General features: G+C 39.5%; 1 protein-coding gene and 1 long non-coding RNA gene across 3 annotated transcripts in view; one reads left to right on the forward strand and one right to left on the reverse strand.

Moving 5' to 3' along the window:
• The window catches only part of LOC129765073 (calpain-11-like), a 255570-nt gene that overhangs the window by 27092 nt on the left and 201586 nt on the right, over positions 1 to 26892 (reverse strand). For both annotated transcript variants that reach the window (XM_055764924.1, XM_055764923.1), the window contains 2 exons: positions 5774 to 6036; positions 5514 to 5716 (listed from right to left, as the gene is read on the reverse strand). In XM_055764924.1, coding sequence (XP_055620899.1) covers positions 5514 to 5716; positions 5774 to 6036 — 466 coding nt within the window. The remainder of the gene's footprint in view (positions 1 to 5513; positions 5717 to 5773; positions 6037 to 26892) is intronic.
• LOC129765076 (uncharacterized) lies at positions 12600 to 14467 on the forward strand. The gene is made up of 3 exons (XR_008741350.1): positions 12600 to 12886; positions 12961 to 13146; positions 13209 to 14467. It is a non-coding gene; the product is annotated as an uncharacterized LOC129765076 (long non-coding RNA).

Here is a 26892-nt window from a genome sequence, read left to right on the forward strand (position 1 = left end):
AATATCAGATTATCTCAGACACAATTCTCGTTCAAGTTCACCCCTAAATCAGACAATTCCTCTCTCGAGTTTTGCTCTTATCAACACATTCGGCGATCTATTCATATTTATATATTAGGCTGTCAAAAAAGTCCTGCGGTATTTCCTCGAAGTGTCGTTGTAAGCGCGTAGTTCTAGTTGTATTCATTGTATCGAGTTATAGCTTGTTGGAAAAATATTTTTGCCCGCTATAATATAGTCCTTGACAGTGTTTTGTTTGGTTAAGTCGTTCGTGAGTTATAGTGTCGCAAATATGGAGCAAAATAAAGAGAAAATCCGACATATTTTACAGTACTACTATGACAAAGGCAAAAATGCATCTCAAGCTGCCAATAAAATTTGTGCAGTTTATGGACCCGATACAGTTTCCATTTCCACCGCACAACGGTGGTTTCAACGTTTTCGTTCTGGTGTAGAGGTCGTCGAAGATGCGCCACGCTCCGGAAGGCCTGTCGTCGAAAATTGCGACAAAATCGCTGAATTAGCCGAGAAGGACCGGCATAGTAGCAGCCGTAGCATCGGCCAAGAGCTGGGGATAAGTCATCAAACCGTTATTAACCATTTGAAGAAGCTTGGATTCACAAAGAAGCTCGATGTATGGGTGCCACACACGTTGACGCAAAAAAACATCTTTGACCGTATCGACGCATGTGAATCGCTGCTGAATCGCAACAAAATCGACCCGTTTCTGAAGCGGATGGTGACTGGCGATGAAAAGTGGGTCACTTACGACAGCGTGAAGCGCAAACGGTCGTGGTCGAAGCCCGCTGAAGCGGCTCAGACGGTGGCCAAGCTCTCATTAACGGCCAGGAAGGTTCTGCTATGTGTTTGGTGGGATGGTCAGGGAATAATCTATTATGAGCTGCTTCCCTATGGCCAAACGCTCAATTCGGACCTGTACTGCCAACAACTGGACCCCTTGAAGGTAGCACTCATGAAGAAGAGGCCATCTTTGATAAACAGAGGCCGCATTGTCTTCCATCAGGACAACGCCAGTCCACACACTTCTTTGGTGACGCGCCAGAAGCTCCGGAAGCTCGGATAGGAGGTTCTTTTGCATCCGCCATATAGTCCGGACCTTGCACCAAGTGACTACCACCTGTTTTTGTCCATGGCGAACGAGCTAGGTAGTCAGAAGTTAGCCACAAAAGAGGCCTGTGAAAATTGGCTATCCGAGTTTTTTGCCAATAAGGAAGCGAGCTTCTATAACAGGGGTATTATGAAGTTGGCATCTCGTCGGGAACAAGTCATCGAACAAAACGGCGCATATTTGACTTAAAACAGATAATTGTAACTAATTTTATGAACAAATGAAAATTCAAAAAAAAATACCGCAGGACTTTTTTGACAGCCTAATAGATAGAAGACGATAGTGGAGTAGGAGTGCGTTTTATCACATTAATGTCCATTTCCATTTTCGAACGAAAATTAATTTCGTTAGCGCAAACATTTGTGTTTCATTTGTATGGCAGCCTCCCCTTGGAGAGGGGGGAGGAGTATCGAACCATTATAGAAACGTTTATCAATCTCTAAAACCTCTATATGCCAGATTTGATTCCATTTGCTTGATTAGTTCTCGAGTTATTCAGACCCCCCCTCCTGTTGAGAGGGGGAGGAGTGTCAAACCACCTTAGAAACAGTTATTGCCTCCTAAAATCTCCACATGCCAAATTTGGTTCATTTTCTTGATTAGTTCTTGAGTTATGCAGAAATTTATGCTGCATTTGTATGGCAGACCTAAAACCTCCACATGCCAAATTTGGTTTGGTTTGCTTGATTAATTTTCGAGTAATGCAGAAATTTGTGTTTCATTTGTATGGCAGCCCCCCCTTTAGAGAGGGGGAGGAGTGTCTAACCACCACAGAAACATTTATTGCATCCTAAAACCTCCACATGCCAAATTTCGTTTGGTTTGCTTGATTAATTCTCGAGTAATGCAGAAATGTGTGTTTCATTTGTATGGCAGCCCCCCGCCCTTAGAGAGGGGGGAGGGGTTTCGAACTATCATAAGAACCATCCCCGACCCAAAAGCCCCTACATACCAATTTTTGTGTCGATTGGTTCAGTAGTTTCCGAGTCCATAAGAATCAGACAGACAGACAGACAGAAATCCATTTTTATACATATAGATTACGAAATCTACTGTAATTCTGCAAATATCGCAGTAAGTTCTAATCACACGTCACACACGGTCGTGTCTCGGACAACATGTTTTCGTTGAAGAAAACATAAAATTTTCACGAAGTAATCCCCGTTCGATTCTTTTCCTTCCGCCTATCTCTCAGGCAATTTGTGGATTCCTTTCCATTTTTTTTTGACGTAGGATACGTCTTTCAGGAACATACTGGGAGGCAAGCATTTAAAAAACCAAAATCAATCCCCTCGTGAAAAATGTCCAATTTCAAACGCTTATTGCTCAGTCATTTCATAATAGATTAATGAGATTTTTGCGTCAATCGAATTCGGCACTCCATAACATTTTTTTTTTACATTGAAGAAAAGCTAATGAAACTAACTATCGTACAACCACCAAATCAACATCAAAGAGTTTATCGATGTATTTTTCCAAACATATCCAAAATCAGCATGCAAAAGATAGCCTAATGGGATCAACTATGTGGTCGTGTCTCGGACACAACCATTCTTTGATTTTTGACGTAGAACTACGTCTTTAATTAAGGGTGCCAAATCAGAAAACCGGTCACGTTTTTATGAAATTAAGTTAACGTTAATAACTATTTTCACCACGAACGGATTTTGGTGATTTATATACCAAACGAATCGAAATTATGTACCAAACGAATCGAAAAAAAAAAGATTTGTTTAATATGCTATGCATTACGATCCCCTGGTGTGTAAATGGTTAAAATTCATGAAAACTATAAACGTTTCCATTCCTCCTTACATTTGTTCTGTCCATTTGGGTGCTTTCCCGAACAGAGCTGTCAATAATGGGCAACTTATCAACGAGCAATGAAGGGGAAATCATAAGATTTCAAGTTCCCGTGAATAAAAGAAAAGAAGAATAAGAATGAAGGGGAATATTTGCCTGGAGTATAAACAGTTGATCTCGCTGAGGCAAACTTTCAGTCACGTTCTGTACTCAAGGCAATGAGCATCGCTTTTTCTTCTTTGTTTTGCGACCAAATTACTCACGCGCTGATGTCTTTGATATTGCAATCATTGCATCAAACTGATGCCGTTGCATTAAGGTATTGAGCTACACAATTGTGTGGGGAATCATCAAGCAAGGCTATAGTTGACCCAACGAGGAAATAAATGTTCTGGAATTTTGGAAGGGCTTCTATTGCGAGGAGCGCAAAACGGAGATAAGTGTATATATTTATTTAGCTTCAAGCCATTGCTATATGGAAATTTGTGTGTGTACGTGCGTGCTTCATAACCCGTACGTAAAAATAGTGCATCTTCGCTACGCTGAAACCCCATTTTGTATCTGCTCCAGTGTGCATTGACCCTGTCACGGAAAATTATTTGGGGAATACCAAACATCTTGAATGTCGTACTGGAATGTTAAAAGTTTTTTGGGTTCGCGTGACAGTCGAAAAACTGCTTCCGACTAGGATTGCATTTGCGCTAATCTTCATCATAATGAAGGAATGCTACTCGTTTCGAGATTGTTGAGATTAACAAAGAGAGTTTATTTCGTTTATTTAGTCACCAAGAAAGTGAATTTCGTTCTGCAATTTTGTATGTGATTTGGTTTTGCTTTCCAGTAGCGAAACTTTCTCCACTGAGGATGACAGCTGCGCTTATCTTGAGCATGAGAAAGTAATGCAACTTTTTTCCGAGGCCAGCAATATTAACAGAAGAGAGAATAGCGCTAAAAGATGAGAAGTGTTTATATTCCTGTGTGTGAATCAATCAATCAAATTTCGTCAACTGATTGTACAATAAAAAAAACATTCCAGGGCGGTCTAACTATTCTGCGAAACAGTTATTTCTAAAATTTCACCTCATTGAAAATAATATTCGAAGTTATAAACAAACCACTTATATAAAATAACAGCGTAGTGGTGTGCACAGGTGCGTTATAATATTGTAATACAGGTCGGACTCGCTTTTACATGATTAGATTATATCTGATTATATCTGAACAAAGATTACATCTGAAATTAGAAAAATAAAAACGGTTTGATTATGTTCTTAGGTGTTCATAATCGACATAGCGTGTTATGTAATATATTAGATGTTCAAATAGAGATAGTAATTTTTCACTGTCTGAGATAGGTTTTAGTTTTTCACATTTAAATCATCACAATATGAGGTTAGGTACCACCGTTTTGACTATCAACTAAGGAACTACATTTGACATTTTCAAAAATTGATTGACTCAGTAATTTTAACATTAATTATTTTGGTCAATCTTCAATAATTTGTCCAGAGTTATAAACTTTTTGAATAAATGTTGGCATTTTCAATTAGGAAACTTTATTTAGTGGCACAAAAAAGCGACCACCACAAATCAGTTTAAACGAGTTTGTTAGACTCGAATATATACAGTTTGAAAAGCCTTCGACGTTACAATCAAACCTATTTTTGTAGGATCCTTTTATGTTTGATTTTCCATTTGTGCGATTTAATTATCCAGTCGAAGCTTGAATCGCATAATACAATTGTACAAAAATAATATTGACTGTAATATGCTTGTTCACTCGGGTCACAAACTTGTTGAAATGCATTAGCTTTACGTTTCGCAATTGCCTACCCAAAGGCGTTTGTGACAAAGATTTCTTAAGCTAGAAATAAGTGAAAAATATGTACAAACATTTCTCGCGGGGCGGAAATTCTCCAGTAACACACGCAGAGACAATTAAATAAAATAGAACATTTAATGGGCCTAAATATAGAGATTATTTATCGCTGTATTTTCTGAGCGAAGTTCCATCGGATCTGCAGAAAATATACATATGAGAATCTGTTCTCAAACACTCGTTGTTGGTTGCTTCAACCCGTCGCTCGAAGGTTAGATGCGCTCAGAAAAAGCCAGCTCCGTTCGCATCTCCCAAACCTATTCCATGACTAAATGATGCTATTAGATTGAAATTAGCTTGTTCGATTGCGGGTCGGCGTGTGGGCGTCCATTGCACCCTCGCTCACTCTATTAGCATCGGAGTGAATTTATCGGCACTATTAGCCGTATTGAATCGCGACAAATAGGTGTCAGTGAAGTAATACCTATTCTCCAGCGATCTCAGGATTTGAATGGTTCGATTAGCCAACTGGATAATTTTTCCAATAATTCTAGTTGGCACGATATGCGTCGAAAATTAATTACTATTTCGGTTTACCCCAGAGACATTAGTGATCTCGCAATCAATTTGTTTATGTTATACGAGAAATTGTGGGTTTGGCTTCCTTCATCGTAGAATCTATTTTTTAAATCATGAAAATGACTTTGCTCACGCGAGAGTCCCGACGCAATACAGTTAATTGAGATCAATCAATTTACTTACTTGAACATTCCACAGTAACCATTCGACGTATCGAATGTCTGTTCCGGTGGGACGACTCGTTCCAGCAGTCTTGGCAATTGTGATAGGCATCCTAGGGCGGCCAGCAGACTGGGATCGCCTGGTCCCACCGGTTCGGGCAGTTCCCGCGCCGTAAGTGGTGTTCCTGGTGGGGACAAACGAAACTGTGGCCTCGTACAAATATCCTAAAACGAATACAAATCATTATTTTGCCAAATCACTCTGATCTCAAGATAAATTACATGTGGCCGCATCCAGACTATCTGTTTCTTTTTGGATAGAGTTCGGGTCGTTGGTGGGAATTCAAGGTCCTCGTGGAGACCCCCGGGTCCTCGGGTTACCACCCCATTCATCCCATTGACCCCGTTGACACCGTTGTGGGCACGACCGTTTGGTATGGTTCCGTTGACTCCATTGGCGGTCACAACCTCTGCCGAACGGGGTCTCGAGAGAGTTGACTGGAGGTCAGTGCCGTTGATCCAGGAGCGAACTTTTGGTACGCCATCTGAAATTAGAAAAATAAAAACGGTTTGATTATGTTCTTAGGTGTTCATTTTTTTTTATCTTCGCTTATTTTTTCGTCGGCCTATTTCCGCAACTTCAGTGCCAATCACCGACATCAGGGAGGCGACTCCACCTGTTCCTACCTATTAGACTCAACAACTCATGAGCCGGGCCAACTTCTTTTACTTCCCCTCCGAAGGAAGTCGTAACCAGAGATTTTTCGCCTCAGAAAATCCCAACGACGCCAGCTGGGATTGAACCCAGGCCGATCGGATTGTGAGGATGTTACGCTAACCATACAACCACTAGCGCCGTCTTTAGGTGTTCATAATCGACATAGCGTATTATGTAATATATTAGATGTTCAAATAGAGACAGTAATTTTTCATTGAAAGGTTTTAGTTTTTCACATTTGAATCATCACAATATGAGGTTAGGTACCACCGTTTAGACTATCAACTAAGGAACTACATTTGACATTTTCAAAAATTGATTGACTCAGTAATTTTAACATTAATTATTTTGGTCAATCTTCAATAATTTGTCCAGAGTTATAAACTTTTTAAATAAATTTTGGCATTTTCAATTAGGAAACTTTATTTAGTGGCACAAAAAAGCGACCACCACAAATCAGTTTGAAACGAGGATCATTTTAGACTCTATGATCGGGGGTTTTAAACAATTTCGAATCACGTTTAGTAACTTCATGAAAAGAAACATTTTTCCAGGGGTATCTTTTGGATTGTTCTACATTTGAGACTTAACTGGACAGACGAAACATCGTTATTACTATTTTTATAATTGCCTCCAGTGATTCTCCAGTCACATTTATTTCCATGTGTTTATTTTTTTTTAATTTTAGAAGTGCATCGAATGATTGCTATTAAAAGAAGAACGTCTGGAGAATTATTCCAATGCTTTAGAAGTAGAGATTTAAGTATCGATGGCAAAACGTTTATTTGATAAGACCAATTTGGTGTTGTATTTTGTGAGCTGTTCAAAGCAGGATGATCCATCACAGAATCTTGCTACTGAACACGAGATAATGCTTTTGGTTCGAATATTGGAGGAAAATGGTCGCGATATGAGAAAATTTTACTGCACGACAAAGTTCGACCACATGTTGCTCAAGTCTTTCAAACTTACCCAGAAACATTTCAATGTAACGTTCTAGCTCACTCACCATATTCACCAGTATCACCACTTCCTAGTACTATTTGTTGCGATTGATGACGAAGGTATGTTTAAGGATCGTTTCGAAAGATCATAAATTCTTCGGATGAGGAATTTGTATGCTGCCAGAAAGATGGGAGAAGGTTGTGTTTACAAAGGACAATTCTTTCAATTTGCACGCCTATACGTTGGTAGGATGAGATGAGTATGGTTTAGTCTATTTTTTTTTATTTTGGAAAAACATGAATTCTGTTCGTTTATAAGGCCGAATGAAAACTTCACAAAAATGTTCGAAATCCGTTTCTCCGAGATCACTTATAGAAAATAGATTTGCTTATTATGAACGTGACAGTGTTCACACTATATGTTCTAGTTACTCGAATCGGAATTTACGTGAAAAAATGGCCTTTCTTCCGAGAGCTACCCATTCTGAACTTATAACATAAATTAATTTTCCTTCATTCGTTTGTTATTTAACATAGGGAACTCTTTGGATCAGTGCCGATGACTTTAGATCTTTTTGCCTCTCTCAGTCAAATGCCCACCTTCCTTCCTTTTTAAATTCTTCCATCGCATGTAGAGGATCGATATTAATTTTTCGAGTACCAATCAGCACAATATTATTTTATTTTATATAACTCAATTCGTTTCTATCCATCTTGAATTCTGCAGGCATTTTGTGCTCGGTAGGTACTGCTTCACTTGGTCTAACCACCATGCTCGCTGTACTCCTTGACGTCTCATACCCACCGGGTTCCCGCTGAGCTCCATTTTTGCAGAATAACTGTTCAACGATTGTGTCACATTTACCCGAATCCCACTCACCCGAATGACAGTTACCCGAAAGACATTCACCCGAATTCCACACACCCGAATGTAACAAACACCCGAAAGCAACAACTACCCCAATGTAACATCTACCCGAATTGACACTTACCCGAATGCGACATTTACCCGAATGCAACAATTACCCGAATGTAACATTTACCCGAGTGTTACATTTATCCGAATGCGACAATTACCCTAATGTAACATCTACCCGAAAGCGACACTTACCCAAAAGGAGGATATATTCAAATAATACACAAATTTTACTATATTTGTATTTGAGGGGCTTAGAATGCAGGGGGTGTAAGTGACTTGATCGATTTCTCTTCATCAACTTTTTCTTTAGTTAATAACTCAACTGCAAAATCGTCCAATATGAGTTTGCTAAACCATCCGATAGATGAGGTTCTGACCTTTCTTAAAGATTGTCAAATACAGCTGTGAATGAATTTGCAGCTATGTTATGACCAAAAGAGAGAGTCGATGTAGAGAAATCGATCAAATCACTTACACCTCTTTCATTCTAAGCCCCTCATTTGTATTTGTGTATTTAATTCTGATCAGTGTTATACAAAGATCATATTTGTCTCAAAAATTTCCATTCAAAAAGTATTTTTCGTGGGAAGAATAAGTACAATTCGAGAAGTACTGGCATTGAATAAAGTCCTTTTCAAAATAATGAAAGCATAAAGAAAATAGTGAAAGAATTCAGTTTTATTACGTATTATTAGGTCCATCCATTCTTATGGATGACGCAGCCCGTTTACGAGCGTCGGACGCCATACGTTTATCTGGTGCATCACGTTTGCAACCAGGCAATCAAAATGCATGACATGCATAATTAACCTGACTAAAGGATCGTCTCCTATGTTTCAAACAAACCGGGCAATCGGTGGAACACAGGTTTGCTTGCGAGAGACCGCCGCGGGTCGGGTCGGCGGCCTACTCGGATTGCGTCACCTCGGCGGCTTGGTGCCGCCTCGATTCCTTATCCTCGTTAAATGGTGACTTCGCCCCCATTACATTGATCTCAAAATAAATTTCATCACGAAATTATAAACTCATGATAAAAATTGCACTGCGGCGGCAAATACGTAAGTACCATTTTTTCTTATCTATTCTTTTCACATTTTCATTAAAAAATTTTATCTTAAAGTTACCTGTTTAATTTTCAGAATATTTCATAACCCATGCTCATTTCTGAATGATCTCTTGGTCTTAAAGAGCAATACGGAAAGGAAAGAAGACAGCATGTCAATTGTGCCTACACTAATTTCTAAAAATAACACAGCGAAGTCTTCAACATCTTTTTCGAATTTCCTCATTACAATTTCTCAGTTTACTTCGTAACTTCCTAACAGCAGATTCGACAAAACTCATAAACTGATTTGTCGGAATTTTTCCTTCTTCATTCGGGTAAACATCCCATTCGGGTAAATGTCGCATTCGGGTAAACGTTGCATTCGGGTAAATGTTCATTCGGGTAAATGTCCATTCGGGTATTTGTTACATTCGGGTGAATGTCATTCGGGTAAATGTACTTCGGGTAAACGTGTTTCGGGTGAATGGGACACAACCCTACAACACATCAAGATAAAAAAGTATTCATAGAATATTCCAGAAATTAAAAAAAAAGCTCTAGAATGATGGATTGGTTTTTTGGTTTTTTATTTCATTTAAAAAATCAACTAAAAAGTTCACACTCTGTGTCATTGATTTTTTTTTCCGAGTGTATTCCACAATTGGTCGGTGTTAAGTCAGACTGAACCATGTGACATTTTTCTGATTTCGAGAAAAACGAATTTAAAGACTGGTGCTAAAGTCTGCTTCATTTAATATTGGAACACAAACAATTGCGTGTAGTTCAGTCATTTATTAACGAATTCATAATTTGTTTTTCATACAAATGTAGCATTTTCTTTACTCTTTCATAAAAAAAAAATTATTCATTGCTGTTTTGAAGAAATTCTCGTACTTTTTCCGTAATACGGCACATTAGGCGGCGCACACCCTTTTCGTCCACCGTTTTGGCGATTTGATTCCACCAGTTCTTCATTTGAGTCATGTTCCTAACAAGTTTTCCCTTTGCCTTAAGCCTCCGCTTCGTGATTGCCCAGTATTTCTCTATCGGCCGGAACTGGGGGCAGTTTGGGGGGTTGAGGTCCTTCGGTATTATGCTGACCCCGTTCGTTGCGTACCATTCCATAACCGTTTTGCTGTAATGGCAGCTTGCGAGGTCCGGCCAAAACATTACTGGACGGTCGTGGGCACGAATAAACGGCAGAATCCGTTTCTGTAGGCACTCTTTTTTGTAGACTTCTGATGTCATTGTCTTGTCAGTGAGAAAGACTTTGGTTTTCTGTCCACAACTGCATATCCCCTGCCAAATCATATACTTGCGGGCGAATTTATCCGCAAACACGAACTTAAATTTTGCAGGTACATCCCCCCGAGCCGTCGCCAAATAAAATTTTTGACCTGGGATTTGCCCAAAGTCCGCCTTCACGTAGGTCTCATCGTCCATCAGAATACATCCGTCGAACTTGGTCAGCACTTGGTCGTACAGCTTTCGAGCACGGATTCTGGCCACATTGTTCTGCTTCAGCGTCCGATTTGGCTGTTTGCTGGCTCGGAATGACCTTATTCCTTCCCGGAGACGAATTCGTCGCACCGTACTGTGAGCGGCCTGGAACTTATTGGCCAAATCGCGGTCTGAAAGATTGGGATTCCTCTTGACGGCCTTGATGCCTTTCCCACGCAGTTTCCGGTCGACAGTTCCACTCCGACGCTTCGAATGCGGCTTCCGAGCCGTCGTCAATGTTTCCTTGTACTGCTTGATAACACGCCATACGGTATTTCTGGGCATTTTAAGCTGTTTAGCTAGCTTAGATGCCGACAACAATGGATTTTCAAGAAAACTGTGCACAATTTTATCTCTCCGTTCGGCTTCCATGGCGGTTGTTTACAAAATGCTATCGTTTGGTGTTATGACATAAATACATGGTGAAAGGTAATGAATTTCCCGACACGTGGGTGAAAAAAGTTTCCAAATCCGTCCACTAGGAGCGCCACAATGAGCAAAAGAATTTGTTCCAATATTAAATGAAGCAGACTTTATGCTATGAGATTTTCATTGATCATTCAAAACAATTTCGATACGTTATTCCAGCTGTACGCGTGCTTTTTCAAATCTGATAAATGTGGTATGTAGTTTTTTTTTTTTCCTGTTGGGTACATTTTCCACTACGACCAGTTATTTCATCTATTGTGGCGGGCCCCTATTTGTTGTAAGCCTTATCAAAATCCCTAGATCCTGGGTGAATATCAGGTCCCCCTGACTCCCATTCAGTGCGGCTTGGCTCAGTCACATTGAATAGTCGTTCAAAGTTGTATTGCCTGTTCATCCAGTCCTCCTGAGTTAGTATCGGATTAAGTTTGAATTCCTTTAGAATACTTAAATGACCCCTAAGATCTCCATCAAAGAACTGTTTTGTTCTTTTCAACCTTAGTGCGTTTTTTTCCGCCTCCAATTGAACGAATAGATATAAGGGAAGTAGATTTAACATTGCATCTAGTGCTTTAGATGGCGTACTACGAATTGCTCCTGTGATGGAAATTGTAGCTAACCTTTGTAATTTTCCTAGCTTTTCCTGAGCATGCTTGGATTTTGTTTTTGGCCACCAAACTAATGACGCATATGTTATTCTAGGTCTCACTATAGCAGTGTAGATCCAGTAGATCATTTTAGGTCTAAGTCCCCATTTGTTACCGAATGTTCTTTTACGAAATCCATAATGCATTTGTAGCCTTATGTATTATTTCATCTAAATGCGAGTTCCAATTGAGCTTGCTATCAAGTGTTACTCCTAAATATTTCACTTTTGGAGAAAACACTATTTTAGTTCCCAGCAAATGCAAATCTGGTATTTTCATTTTCCTTCTACGTGTAAATGGAACAACAGTAGTTTTATGAGGATTTATAGATAAACCCTCATCATTACACCATGCTATAGTTAAGTTTAGAGCATATTGCAATCTGTCTCTGATTACATGCTCAAATTTCCCACGAACTACAATTACAATATCATCTGCAAAGCCTATGATTTCAAATCCTATCTCTTCAAGGAGTGCCAGTAGGTTATCTACTACCAATGACCATAACAGAGGTGAAAGGACCCCTTCTTGTGGGCATCCTTTCACAGTTCTTTTTGTAACTGTGGCCCCTCCCTGATTACACGTTATTTCTCTTTTTTGCAGCATTTGAAATATCCATTCTACAACAGTTTCATCGAAATTACGCTGTATCATAGCATTTCTCATTGAATTGTGGGATGCATTGTCAAACGCTCCTTCAATATCTAAGAACGCGGCTTGTAGCAACTCTTTGACTTCAAGTGCTTTTTCAATTTTCGTTACTAGTGTATGAAGTGCTGTTACTGTTGATTTTCCTGGCTGGTATGCAAATTCAAGTTTACTGAGTGGTGTCGATTTCAAGTATTGCGATTTGATATAGTCATCAATTAGTTTCTCCGTTAATTTCAGCATAAATGACGAAAGACTAATGGCCGTTTTCTTCACCTGCCCCGCTTAACGCGTTAAACCTGGCTTACGGTAAGCCTCGCTTAACGTTAAGCCGCACATTTAAGCGAGGCTTAAAAAATTACATTTCTTCACCCCGGTTTAGCAATCTGAGAGGCTCGCTTACCGTAAGCCGCGCTTAGGTATATTTCCCGTTTGGTCGCCCTATTTTTCCATTTGACCTGTCACTTTAAGCCGACGATGATTGTTTTGATGTGATACGCAATCGAGAAATTCGACATTGATCATTAATGAGGGCCAATTTCGTAAATGTAATAAATGATTTTCATGGATTTTCCATGTTGTTATGTTTTTTTTTACTTTACTCATCAATTCTATGCAACAGCATGTGTTTTTCTTTTCACAGTAATGATGAATGTTTCCTTGAGAATTACATATTTCTCAACACATAACACCAGGAAACAGTCATTTTTATAAATAAGACTTTGGCTCTTATGAGATAGTGTCAGTAGTAGAAGAATTGAATCTATTTTTCTGTTTTTAACAACTCGTTGGGACTTTGAACAAAAAGGTAAAGTAAAATGACGCCGAAACTCGGAGACAAAAAGCGAGTCCGCTCAATTAATTTCACAGATGCGGAAGAAGAATTGCTGCTGAGATTAGCATTGAATAGAAAAGACGTAATTGAATGCAAGGTCAGCGACGTTAAAAGGAACGACGATAAAGTTCGCATGTGGGAGGAAATCACTAGAGAGTTCAATACGAGCTGCCTCAATACGGTAAGTATAATAGTACTTCGTGTGCTATTCACAAGTAAATTTGCGTTTCTTCGTTACGCACGATTTTAGTTTGAGCAATCTGTAAATTTTGAATATACTTCGAATGCGAGCCAGACCTTTTTAAGGCCCAAGCACAATGACAGCGACAGAGTGACACAGTGGTAGCGCGGCAAACCAGATTTTATTCATCGTTCAGTGGCGTAGCCAGAAATTCGGTCTAGGGAGGATTTGTGTCGAACAAATTTTAAAAAGAGGATGTAAATGAAAATTTTAGGCTCTGGGGGAGGTTTTGACCTTAAGCCCCTCCCCCTGGATACACTACTGATCAAATCAAAGTAGGATTGATGTTATCTAAAACTAATTCAACTTGATTCAACTCTCATTGATATTGGGCTGCCGAAACTGTCCCTGTTATTATGCGTGGGCATTCAAAGCATTATGATATTTATGATCGGGTTATGGCTCTATCAATACAAATATTTTTTTTTATCAATTTTATCAAACAGGTGAGAACGCTGACAGTACTCAAAAAGAAATATGAAAATATAAAAAAGAACATCCGTCAGGCGGTTTCAAAGGAGACATTATCGCGTAGAGCCACTGGTGGCGGTCGAGGCCCTGAAGAATGGCGGCCAAAATCAGAAGCGATGGCTGAGCTACGAGAAGTAATCGCGTTGTCTGTCGATGGACTTCAATCTCTTTGCGACGATGATGATGATGAAGAAACCGTTGCTGCTGCGCCAAAAGAATCCACAACATTGATTGAGCCCGAGATAGATTCTCAGATAGAGCCTCATGCTGAAGTGGAAGCAGCAACGAGCTATGGTTATGAGGTTGAATATCTAGATGACGATTCTAGATCTGCTATCAACAATGAGGTTGCATGTGATAAAGTGATCGAAAGTGATCACATTGAAGGATCAACCGGTGATGATCGAGATCAACTAGCGAGTCCCAGCAAAAGTACGAGTTCTGTCCCAAAATCTGGTGATACATGGGACAAATACAGCCCCGCTATGCTCAAACGGCCGAAAAGTAATTTCCTTCAGGCAAAATCGAAGCGCCAGAAGACCATTGAGCAGGACCTTAAAAAGAAAATTTTAGAACGCAATGAAGAGATGATGGAGGAGGTGCATCGTCTCGATGTCCAAAAACGAAGAACTGAATTGGAATCGGCTCACATCAATCTTCAAACCGACAAAATAAAGCTACAAATGGAGCAGCTTCGTTATCAGCATATGAGGGAGGAGTATGCGCTTCGGATTAAATTGTTGAACAATTCCATCGGAAATAATACGGAAACAACCACGAACAGTTCTGGTTCAATAAGTGACTGAATCAGGTATATACCTACTAATAATAAACGATGACAACAATTAAAGTTTGATGTATATGAATATAAACACAAGTCTTTTATTTACGTAAGATCCTTTTACAGTTGAGCAAAATAGTTTTGAACCAAGTGATCGCGAACACAACCTGCATCATTTATCTCTGTGTTTGAAGCGTTCGGAACCATTGTTGCAGCTAACATTTCTTCAAATCCTTCTATCTCTGGTGGTGGAACCTCCTCTTTGGCATCGATTGCTATATTATGTAACACTGCACATGCAACAATTATTAGCTGTACTGTAGAAATTATCACACGCATTCCCAAAGAAAGTACTGGAAATCGTCGCTTCCAAACACCATATGATCGCTCCACAACATTACGAGTACGGATTTGACTTTCGTTATACAAATTTTCGGCTGCGGTTTCACATCTAAGAAACGGTGTTGCCAGATATTTTGTATTACGATACCCGGAATCGCCTACGATTATAAAGTGTCCATAATCTCCTCGCTCAAGCTGCATCTTCAGTGAAGAGTTATTAAAGATGTGTTGGTCGTGGGATGCTCCAGGCCACCTTGCGACAATATTCAAAATTTTCAAATTTGCAGAGCTGACTGTTTGCACGTTTATCGAAAACCATGATTTTCGATTTCTGTAGTTTTCGGCATGATCACCACCAGGTGATTGTATTTTGACGTGCGTACAATCAATTGAAGCAATTGTTCGAGGAAATTTTGCGATTGAGTAAAACTCACGACTTGCTGCATGTAGTTCATGCTGCGTTTTCGGCATCTTGATAAACCGCGACCGTAATTGAGCTAACGCAAAAGATACACGACGAATGATACGACACACAGAAGAAATGCAAATACCAGCAAAATCAGCGACGGCTATCTGCACCGACCCTAGTGCGTAGAATCGAAGAGCCACCAATAATTGTACTAATGGCTGAATATAACGCGATCTGCAAAACATAGATACAAAGGATGTAAGAATTATATCTTTCAGATACGCTGCAATACAGGTTATATTTTCTACCTTGTCTCATCGATTTCTAAAGAAGGTTGTATGATATCCAGTATCATCATGACCGTACTCTTCTGAAGACGAAATCTCATAAAGAAATCCAGATCGTCCCAATTATCAATATTTATTCGAACACGCATTTTATATTGACGACGTGCTAATAGTAATTCGCCGTATTGTTCACTATTTTCTTCATCATCATCTAAAAATCTCCAATAATATGTATCCCAAACACAATTACGATAACAAGACATTTTGTATAAAATCGTTTTTAATACTAGTTGAATGGCTGAAAAAATATCTGCTACTACTACCAAAGCACAACAGTGAAGAAAAGCAAAAACTGAAAATCGACCGCTTAACGGCGTTAAGCGGTCATAGACCACCGCTTAAGATAAGCGACGCTTAGCCTAAGCCAGGCTTTATTAAACCCTGGCTTAGCCGTTAAGCGGAGGTGAAGAAATGGGAAAAAAGTTAAGCGAGGCTTAACTTGCCGTTAAGCCTCGCTTAAATCTTAAGCGGAGGTGAAGAAACCATCGCTAATAGGCCTAAACGATGTTGGACTTTTTTTTATCTTTTTTATTAGCTTTGGGAATAAAAACGACCCGAATTTGCCGCCAATTCTTTGGTATATAGTTCAATCGTAAGCTAGCTTTGAACATTTCTGTTAAGCAGGGCACTACAGTTCCTCCACTTTTCTGGATCATCACAGGACGGATCTCATCGCTTCCCGGTGATTTAAAAGGATCAAATGAATTTATTGCCCATTCGACTCTTGCATGAGTGAAAATACAACTCGCTAGATCTTGCTTTTCTGCACTGATCATTTTATGCCCAGGTTTACTGGTATTATCATTGAAATCTTCAGACGGTAAAGTGTGATTCTGTTGCAAATCAGTATGTGGATCTATGCAAGTCGTCCTATCACTCAAGACCAGTAGCGATCCTGGAAAATGAACTTGCATCATTAAACTCAAGGTCTCCGATGCATTAGAAGTGAACTTTCCGTCCTCTTTTTTGAGAGTTCCTAAACCATTAGAATTATCTTTTGCCAAAACTTTTTGTAATCTTGCAACGACTGGAGTACTTTCAATGTTTTCACAGGTGTGCCTCCAATTTTTACGTTTAGATCTTCTGATCTCTTTATTATAGGCAGTGAGTGCTTTCCTATATTCATCCCATTGCGAAGTACGCTTTGCTCGGTTAAACATTTTTCGAGCGTTTTTTCTTAAATTTTCCAGCCTAGTATTCCACCATGGTACATCCCTGTCTGTTGATCGTACCTTGACTGGGCAGCTCTTATTGTAAGCTTGAATTATTTTTGTTGTAACATAAATAGAGGTTTTTTCGAGTTCCTCACTAGTTTTAATACTTTTTTTCTGGGAAGCTACCCCCCACCGATAGATAGGAATAGAAAAGTTCCCAGTTTGATTTTCTGGGATCCCTGAAAGTTTCTCTAATAATGTTATTCACTTTATAGTCAAACATTATGTGTTTGTGATCGGACAGCGATATTTCTTCAGAAACATGCCAATTAAATATGTTTTCAGAGAGAGTATTACTGCAAAATATCAAATCCAAAACTTCCTGCCTTATGGAGTTCATAAAAGTACAGTTGGTACCTTCATTACAAATATTTATATTATTGGTTGTCAAATATTGTAATAAACACTCACCTCTTGTGTTAATGTCTGTACTGTTCCATATCGTATGATGTGCGTTTGAATCGCACCCGATGATGAATGCTTTATTCTGAGATCTACAGAAAGATACAAATGCTTGGACTCCAGGGGGAGGCACTTCGTCTACATCTCCTGGAAAATATGCAGACGCCACGCAGATTTCTGTTCTTCCACGAGTAGTAGGAATTTCACAAACAACCGCTACAATATCTCGTTGTATAAATTCTGTAATAGGTAACATTTTAACGTACCCGTTCACAAGGATAGCAGATCTTGGGGACTGCTGTGTTTCATCATATATCAACTTACACGATTTAGTTTCAATACCCAATATTTTTCCGTTATTTGTCCATGGCTCCTGGATAAAAGCAATATCTAGTTTGCTTTGTATAAATCTCTTGCAAAGTACAGCGCTTGCACCCTTTGCATGATGGAGATTTATTTGGATGAACTATATATTGTCGTGACTATTGAATGTGATGATCATGTATTTGATCATTGGGTACTTTTTTCTGTTCCCCAGAAAAATCATTGCAGTCATTGATCATCCGATTTTTGGCTTCCGAATTGTTCTTCGAGATAGTCCGTCCAGTACTTTTGACCCTGATCTGCCCTGGGACATGTGATGTAGTGTCATTTCCATCCACCTCATCGTCTCCAGTTGTAGCACAGGTTCTTGCAATACTGTAAGCCTCATCAGTGTTATATTAAGTCTTTCCAGCACGCTAGACACCGCTTGGTCCTGGAATATAACGGACAGTGGTGTTCTCACCCACTTCGTGTTCTCCAGTTTCGCAGGTCTTTTTTACACCGGTGGCCTCTAAATTTCGATCAACCTCCATTTTTTCCAGTTCATTTCTTTTAGGGATTTTTTTCCTAATAGGAGCATTCCCAAATTTATAGTCTAGGACAAAATCGCTTTTTTTCAGTGACTGCATCGATATCCGATCGACACTAAAAACAAGTTCTACATGGCGCTTGTTGATTATTTTCCTCATAAATATTCGCCAGCTATCAACAACTAAATTTGGATTCTGAGCCTCTAGAAGAGCAAGAATTTCTTCATTGCTGTCTTCTGCGCTCATCGGAAAAAAGCCAACTAACGTCTCCGGTTGGGGGATTTGATCTTCATCAACTGCAATAAGCTCTGCCCCCACCCATGGAACTATTCTAGAGATCACACCTTTGATCTAGTCATATGTTTCCTGGTTTTTACAAATCAAAATCAAATATCCTGGCCTAAACAAGCAATTCCCAAACTTTGGCTTCACCTTTTCTTTTCGCTGTTCTACTACTTTGTTGAGAACTGCTTTTTGCGTTGCAAGAAGCTGCTGCATTGTTAACTCTGAGTTAGGGTAGTTCTTTGGAAGTATGCCTACCTTAACACTGTTGATCACATCCCTATACGATGGCTTGTCCTCACCCTCTGTTCTTTGAGGCTGTTCAGGGGATTTTGCTCTAGTCGGATTCAAGCGATGTTGGACTGATCCCCCATCAAGAGACAGTTTAGATCCCGGGACACGACCCTGTTTTTAGGGCGCGGATTATCGCCGCTGCTATCACTATTATGATAGCGCTTGGTTGGGTTCGAGTTTGGTGTCACCAAAGGTAGCATAGCCAACCGCCGTGCCTCATCAGGAGCTGATCCCGCTTTCAATAAAGCGTTTGAATCGCTTCTTCCCAGCCCCACTTAGAGGTTTTATTGACTCACTCTTCAGTTTAGTGCCTTTTTGGTCCTGCCTGAGTAGAGTATGTAGTTTACGAATTGCTCAACCGAATGCCATCAATAACTCGTAATTTTTAATTTGGCGACTTGGTACCATCCGTTAAGCAAAAAATAATTATTGTTGTTTCTGGATGAGATGAACTTTATTCCTAAAATTTGAAGGATATTTCCAAAACAGATATAACTGTACTTTATTATAACACACTTATATTATAAGTGGGATTGAAATAAATCCTAACCCTAAACAGATAAAAAAAAATATTTGCGCACAAAATATATTACCAATTCCTAATGTGATCATATAAAAGCAATTTCGTATAATGTTAGATAAATACGCAAACATCGATCATATTTCAACAATATCATCCAAATAGAAATAGCCGTGTTTCTCAAACGACTCTTACGCCTTCGCATTCACACTGTTGTTGATTTTACCGCCAAGCTACTGCCGTTGAAATCGTATCACCTCGAAGTAGTAAAGTAAACAGCAGCCAATGTCCGTAATAATGCTAATGATCTGACTTCGTTTCGCGACCGAAAGCGACCGTAGCAAACAGGTCTCTTCGAGGCTCTTGGCGTTCTGTAACGTGATATATGTTTAAGTGGCACTAATTGGGTGATTTCAGACATAAACATTTTTCAAACATCTATTCAACAGTTTTCCCTAATTTATAGTATACGACGAAAACATGGGACATGTGTCGATGTTGAATGAATTATTGCCATTCAACAAACCCATTTCGCAAACTTTACAGCTCCGACTACCAAAATATCTTCACTCCGAATTCCTTACAGGGTTGACATTACTCATTCTATTCTTCTCTTCCGTGGCTTTCGAACTTTGAATTTAAGACATGTTCGTCAGTGTTTCCTGTTTCAAACAGACATCGTGATTTTCGTAGCCTTCCAGAATTTTAGCACCACGTCAAGCTCGTACGAATTTTGTTTTCGGTTCCCGCCCGTCACGACCGGTGGTTTAATACGATACAACAGACCGATATTCATACGCATAATGAGAAAAATCAAATGTCACTCATTGTGCACGAGTTATTCCGAGGCCACGGGAACTCGGCAGCCATCGATCACAAAACGACAGTTGAGTTTTGAGTGCATCATATGAATTTTAAATTTTCGTGAGTATCCCAACCATGAAGCATGTGCATGATCAACGTCTTCCGGAACAAATTATTACCAACAGTGACAATGACCCGAACTGTCACTTCACGAAAGCAAACCTGTTAATGTGTCGAATCATTGTTTGGGCGATCATCCGATCCTCGTGCCAACTAAGGCGGTACCATTTATGTCGGGCTGACGGGTTAATAACCACTTTGTCGCGATGTTTGGTTTGATTTGGCACGGCCATAAACTCACGATGAAAGTAGATCAGCACACGCCCATATTTAAAAAGCGGCTTGTTGTGCCTGACTCCACCCGTTCGTTCCAAGATCGCCTGACAAAAGCTTTTGATAGTCCAGCTGGCCGAATGGGAAGTTGCGGTCCATGAAAAACTAAAACAAATTTATTTTGACAATCGAGTATTTGTTTGCGGTCGGATATAACGTGATAAATTGTCCCCACGGGTTATGTCCTCCTTGGCTCGTAAAACAAGTTCTCGCGAAATAGAACTTAACGACGGCTCCCACGCTTTACCCGTTTGATGAGGCGTCTGACTTCAGCTTATCGGACTTGGGAGCAATGTCCTGTCCCCCTTTGATCGGCTAGTAATTTGGACTAATTTGCTGTATTTGGGCGAAGTGCGATTCATCGTGCCGTAAAGCCGAGGCACGTTGCGCTGGAAGCCATGTTTGTCTATGTCTCTGACCGACACACGTAATCGGATTCCAGTTGTGAAGCTGAGAGAAACGTGACATCGCATCGGCAGGCGTGTGTCGTGATCACGGTCCGGTGGTTAGGCCCTACGCTGTGTGTGAGATAATGGGTGCTACCTTGTTCGCCGATCGTTGCTGTCACCGGCGACCGACAATAAGTCAGTAGGTCAACGTATGGCACTTATCCGATGATTTTATCCGTGAGAAATAATCTCTCGGCATATAAAAGGGAAATGTTCTCGAATTTGCTTTGTGTCGTCGCGATCTTGCTGTCAAAACATGTCACGATTGTTATGTGAATTTTTTCATCCACACTGCTATGATCCCTGCAAATTCAACGTATGGCATCTACTTCTTGATGCATTCTCTTGAAAGTCTCAAAATATGTCAATCGGAAAAATTTTCAAAATGACTTTAGCCAAGAAGACAATTTTGATACGAATACAGAGTCAACCAGTATTCTTTGTTCTGAGGTATTGGATGAATTCTACTCCTGACAGTAACAATCTTAAGATGTTCCAGCTGCCTTTCTCAAGCCCTCAAGGTAGAGTTTAAGTTTACCTTAAATTCAAGTCTGAAAGCGAATGATGCGAATAGTTTAAAGTCTTTTTAGTGAATAATTTATCAACAAATGCAATCAATCACTAAAAAACATTTGCTTGCAGTTCCATATTTCAATGAAGTAATCGTAGGTATGTGAAGAGTTTTATTTTATGTTAGTGATTATACAGGTTTAATTTAGCTTGCAAAAAAGGAATACGACATATTCAGTTATTGTAATGTTCTGTAATGCGAGGGCAAGACGATTTAATCTGCTCCCAAAAAAATGGGTAGGTTATATCTATGATATAACGCAAGGTTGACGTGGGACTACCTTAGCTTAGCAATCATTAGTTTGTATTGATTAAAATTTTGATTGAATGAAACAATTTCCGAATTCAATTGAATTCAATATATTTGCTTTGTGAGTAAAAAGATTGTATAATGCCATGTAAGGTCAATTCATGCAATAGATTATGTTCTTCGTTACAAGTCAATTTAATGACGGTCCTTTTACGTTTGGTATGATGACATCTTGGTTTTGATGTCTATGTTAGACAAACACATTTCAGTCAGAACAAAAATGACCCCGATTTGCATGTATTTGCAACGCCGATTTCCCCACACACCTCGGTTTAGAAGTCTTTATTAGGCAAACACATTTCAGTCGGAACAAAAATACCCCTGACCTGCATAAATATACAATGCCAATTTCCTCAGACACCTTGGTTCTGAAGTCTGTGTTAGGGAAACACATTTCAGTCGGAACAAAAATACCCCCGACTTTCATGTATTTACAATGCTGATTTCTCTAACGCTGCTTGGTTTTGAAGTCTGTGTTAGGGAACACATTTCGGTGCGAACAAATATCCCCATACTTTCATGTGTTTGCAATGCCGATTTTCCTAAGGCTGCTCTGTTATGATGGCTGTGTTGGGGAAACCGTAAATCGGACCAATCAAAACGAGGTAGTTAGGGCGTTTAGATAACGCTCAACATTTTACAGTTATTCGATTGTTTATCTAATAAAAAAAAAACATTTTATTAATTGCGATAGAAGCGTTGAAATATTCCGTATCAATTGATGTAAACATCTTTCCGATCCAGTAAGAAATGTTCGAGTTATAAGCATTCGAAATCTTGCATTTTTTCCTGCATGTTCTATGTTTAGGTTTTCATTTTACCCCCCATATACTCCGGTTAGACGTAGTCCCACGTCAAAAAAACAAATTAACTTTGCCACTGAGCTTCTTGTTAGTAAAACGTTGATCACTAGGATTACAAGTTATAAAGTAAAAAAATGAGAAAAAAATTTGCTTCATTTTCGGATTTGTTACAAAATGTAGTTATGGTAGAAGTAGAGAGAGGATCGGACCGTCGTCGGGTGTAGACATAATTTTTCTTCGCTCCGCGTCAGCTGGTGTGCAATTCGAAAATCGGTGAAAAAGTGATCTTTCCAAAATGGAAAAAGCATTGAAAACATTGTGTGTCTTTTGCAAGTGACGTTCATATTTCTGAAGGAAAAGTTGTGCGCGTTTATTCACGATTAATTATAATGCGGACGGGATTTTGTTATCGTGTGTTCTTTTTCCTCCATTTTAATACGAAGTGTGTGTGTGTTTGTGTGCCGCAGTGAATGTATCACAGAGGGAGAATCTGCAGGCGTTATGCGATGGCCAAATCGCGGGCTAAGTTTTTTTTCTTTGTATTCTCTTAAGCAGTATTTCAGATGAAAGTTTGGAAGCGATATGAGGTGCAAGTCTCTTTGATTCTCGCGTACCACGGACTCTCTGCTCTTAAAGGTCCCACGCTGTTATGTGCGGTGACGTTCCTAACTGTGTGTATGTGTTGAGAGGGTGTTTGTTTTGTTGAGCTAAGTGGAGCTGTTTTTCTCAAAGTCTCTCTTCTCTTCTCCAGCAAGGTTCTCTTCTCTATCACACATACATCATACTGGTTTCATTTGATTTGCATTGGCAGCCGTACCGCTGCAATTCTGTGTATTCGTCTACTTTTCGCAATTGCATACGATTCGGTCGCATTTTCGTACATAGGTGCATTGAATCTTTGAGCGCCATTTCGCGGTGGGGACGAGATGATTTGTATGCAAGGTTAAATACACTTCGTCTTGTTTTCGCCGTTGGGTGGCGTTCATGGTCAGGTCCAGGGTTTAATTATGTTAGAGATTTTAAGTTTCAGAATTTCATAATTTGAGTCAGAAGGCTCTAATTTCAGTTTCCATTTGGAGTGAGTTAGTTAGTTGAAAGCATTCATATATTTATATTAGTTTTTTGGTTCCTGGTTTTTCAATTCCAGGCACTAGAATGAGTTTATAAACTCAGATTAGAGGTTCTTCATCCGTTGTTGAGTAGTAAAATGAAAATATGTACGGTTTGGTTTCGGATGTTTTACAAAATGTGACTACTTTCTGGTCGAATTGCTGAGTATTTTTTATTTATACAATAAATATCTTTGGGAGCTGGGACCGACACTGATGTTGTGCGGACGCTCTTGATGCGCACCGAATGGAGGGCGCGGCGGGAGAAAGTCGGGGCATAACGTGTTGAAATCTAAATATTAAAAATTCGAAAACCCAAAAATAAAAATTGTTAAACTTCTAAAAGTCTAAGAATCAAAAAATTAAAATCTGAAAATCTGAGAATTTAAAAAAAAAATTCAAAATTCTAAAATTTAAAAATTTGAAAACTTTAAAATTGAAAAATTAAAAAAATTGAAAATTAAAAGTTAAAAAATTTAAATATTAAAAAAATTAAATTTAAGATTTTAGAATCACATCACTTACCGCAGTGAATCCTGATTTTTTCTTAACCATTCCCACTAACAACTATCCCTTCCATGATAAACGCTAGGGAACCACGCTATAGAGGCGACCCTTCTGGCCTTCGGGCGGCGAATATCATACTAACATTCCTTCCCTTCCCCTGGTGACTGTAAGGACGTGGCCGGCGTCGTTATTGACCATTTAAAGCTTGAATCGCCGAAAATTGCACAACGAGAATGATTTGCTAGTCCCAAGCGTCATTCTGTGTGTTTTTTGTGCAATTTGGTTGGTTCAGGTCAATCACGGAGAGCAACTACGAATTGTACAGTCTACCCAAGCTCAAGCTCAAGATGTAACTATGGTAGAAGTACCTATCATAGCAATAGTACATATTATGGTAATACGAATGAGTGTTTTTTATTAGTCTAGAATATATATCTTATTTTTAAAGCCTCTAATATGATTTTTAAACATCATAAATCTTTGCCGATTTTGGTACTTGATTCCATGCGAAATATTGTTCTTTTGTTCAAAAATTTTAGTTTGAAAACAGTGTATCCCATTGAGGCTTGCTTCTTAGCATTTTGCTAAGGAATATGCGGTCAAAATAGTGAGATTTTTATGCTATGGAGTGGCTGTCTCTGAAGGCCATGGCTATCGCAAGAAAAATCAATCAAGAGAATCGATCAAAGCAAAAGCAAAAATCGATTTATTTTCTTTCCAGTATTGTTATCCACTACACCTACACACAAAAAGATAGAAGCATTCAAGTATTACATCTCAAGTCTTGAAGCTTTAAAATAATGTATATCCCATCTTCATGCGTTGGTTTTTCACAAAGTCACAGTGTTTATAAAATCACTTAAAAATTTCGACTTTGCGCTCCGTTCCCGTAATTTTTGTCGAGTGCAGAATCAAGAACATAGTATTGCATACTAGGAATAAGGTTTAGAGGCATAGTTTTATTTAAAAATTATTATTAAAGTATTATTTGAATCCTACACTTTTTCCATATGACACCGACTATTACCATAATGGGTACACGGAAGTGACATTTTCAAACATGTTTTTTATACAATTTAGTCAATTAACCATCGAAATATCAGTGAGAATCTTCAGAAACAGAGTTGAAACTGCTAGAAAAAGTGTACTTTTGTATAATTTTGATCGAAAATAGAATATTCATTCGCCAATTTCTGAAAGTTGGTTACGTATGGAGGACATTCGTACACAGTTGGTACACTTACCCTACTCCTAGTCGAATTTCTGATTATTTTATTTTTATATAGCGAATATCTCTGGAGGTTGGATCAAGATCATTGCGGAGCTCAACGTGTTAACAACTGATATATTTATATTTAAAATGATTTCTTAGCTCTTCATCAACAATGCAGTTATAAAGGGTGTGTCACATCAAATTGCATCACGGAAAAAACGCTGTAGAAATTTGCCCAGTAGACCGATCCTTTTGAAAATTTTAGACAGTAAAATAAAAACTATTAAACAACTTTTGGCATTTTCTTTTTATTCATACTTCGAGCCCAAGCCCGTATGCTCGCACCTTCCTCTTTACCCCGTCCATAAGGTTCTGTACAACGTCAGGTTGTAGTTTTTTTTTTGAACAGAAATCCATTTTCTCTTGAAGTCCGCCTCCGATTTGACAACTTTTGGGTTCTTCCGGAGGGCCTGCTTCATAATCGCCCAATATTTCTCTATTGGGCGAAGCTCCGGCGCGTTGGGCGGGTTCATTTCCTTTGGCACGAAGGTGACCCCGTTGGCTTCGTACCACTCCATCACGTCCTTTGAATAGTGGCACGAAGCGAGATCTGGCCAGAAGATGGTCGGGCCCTCGTGCTGCTTCAATAGTGGTAGTAAGGGCTTCTGTAGGCACTCCTTAAGGTAAACCTGCCCGTTTACCGTGCCGGTCATCACGAAGGGGGCGCTCCGCTTTCCGCAAGAGCAGATCGCTTGCCACACCATGTACTTTTTGGCAAACTTAGTTTCTGCTTGCGAATCTCCTCCGGAACGCTGAATTTGTCCTCTGCGGAGAAGAACAACAGGCCCGGCAGCTCACGAAAGTCCGCGTTGACGTAGGTTCCGTCGTCCATTACCAGGCAATGCGGCTTCGTCAGCATTTCGGTGTACAGCTTCCGGGCTAGCGTCTTCCCCACCATGTTTTGCCTTTCGTCGCGGTTAGGAGCCTTCTGAACCTTGTATGTACGCAGGCCCTCCCGCTGCTTGGTCCGCTGGACGAATGAACTTGACAAATTCAGCTTATTGGCGACATCCCGGACCGAACTTCTCGGATCACATCTAAACTGCTTAACTACGCGCTTGTGATCTTCTTCACTGACGGAGCATCCATTTTTGCCGTTCTTCACCTTCCGGTCGATGGTTAGGTTCTCGAAGTATCGTTTTAGTACTCTACTGACTGTGGATTGGACGATTCCCAGCATCTTACCGATGTCCCGATGTGACAACTCCGGATCCTCGAAATGACTGCGCAGGATTAATTCACGACGCTCTTTTTCGTTCGACGACATTTTTCCAAATTTACGAAAAATTGACAGTGAAGCATGGCCAACGTGATCTATACACTCTTATCTGATTATAAGCGAAA

Source organism: Toxorhynchites rutilus, chromosome 2, assembly GCF_029784135.1.
Source record: "Toxorhynchites rutilus septentrionalis strain SRP chromosome 2, ASM2978413v1, whole genome shotgun sequence".
Classification (NCBI taxonomy): domain Eukaryota; kingdom Metazoa; phylum Arthropoda; class Insecta; order Diptera; family Culicidae; genus Toxorhynchites; species Toxorhynchites rutilus.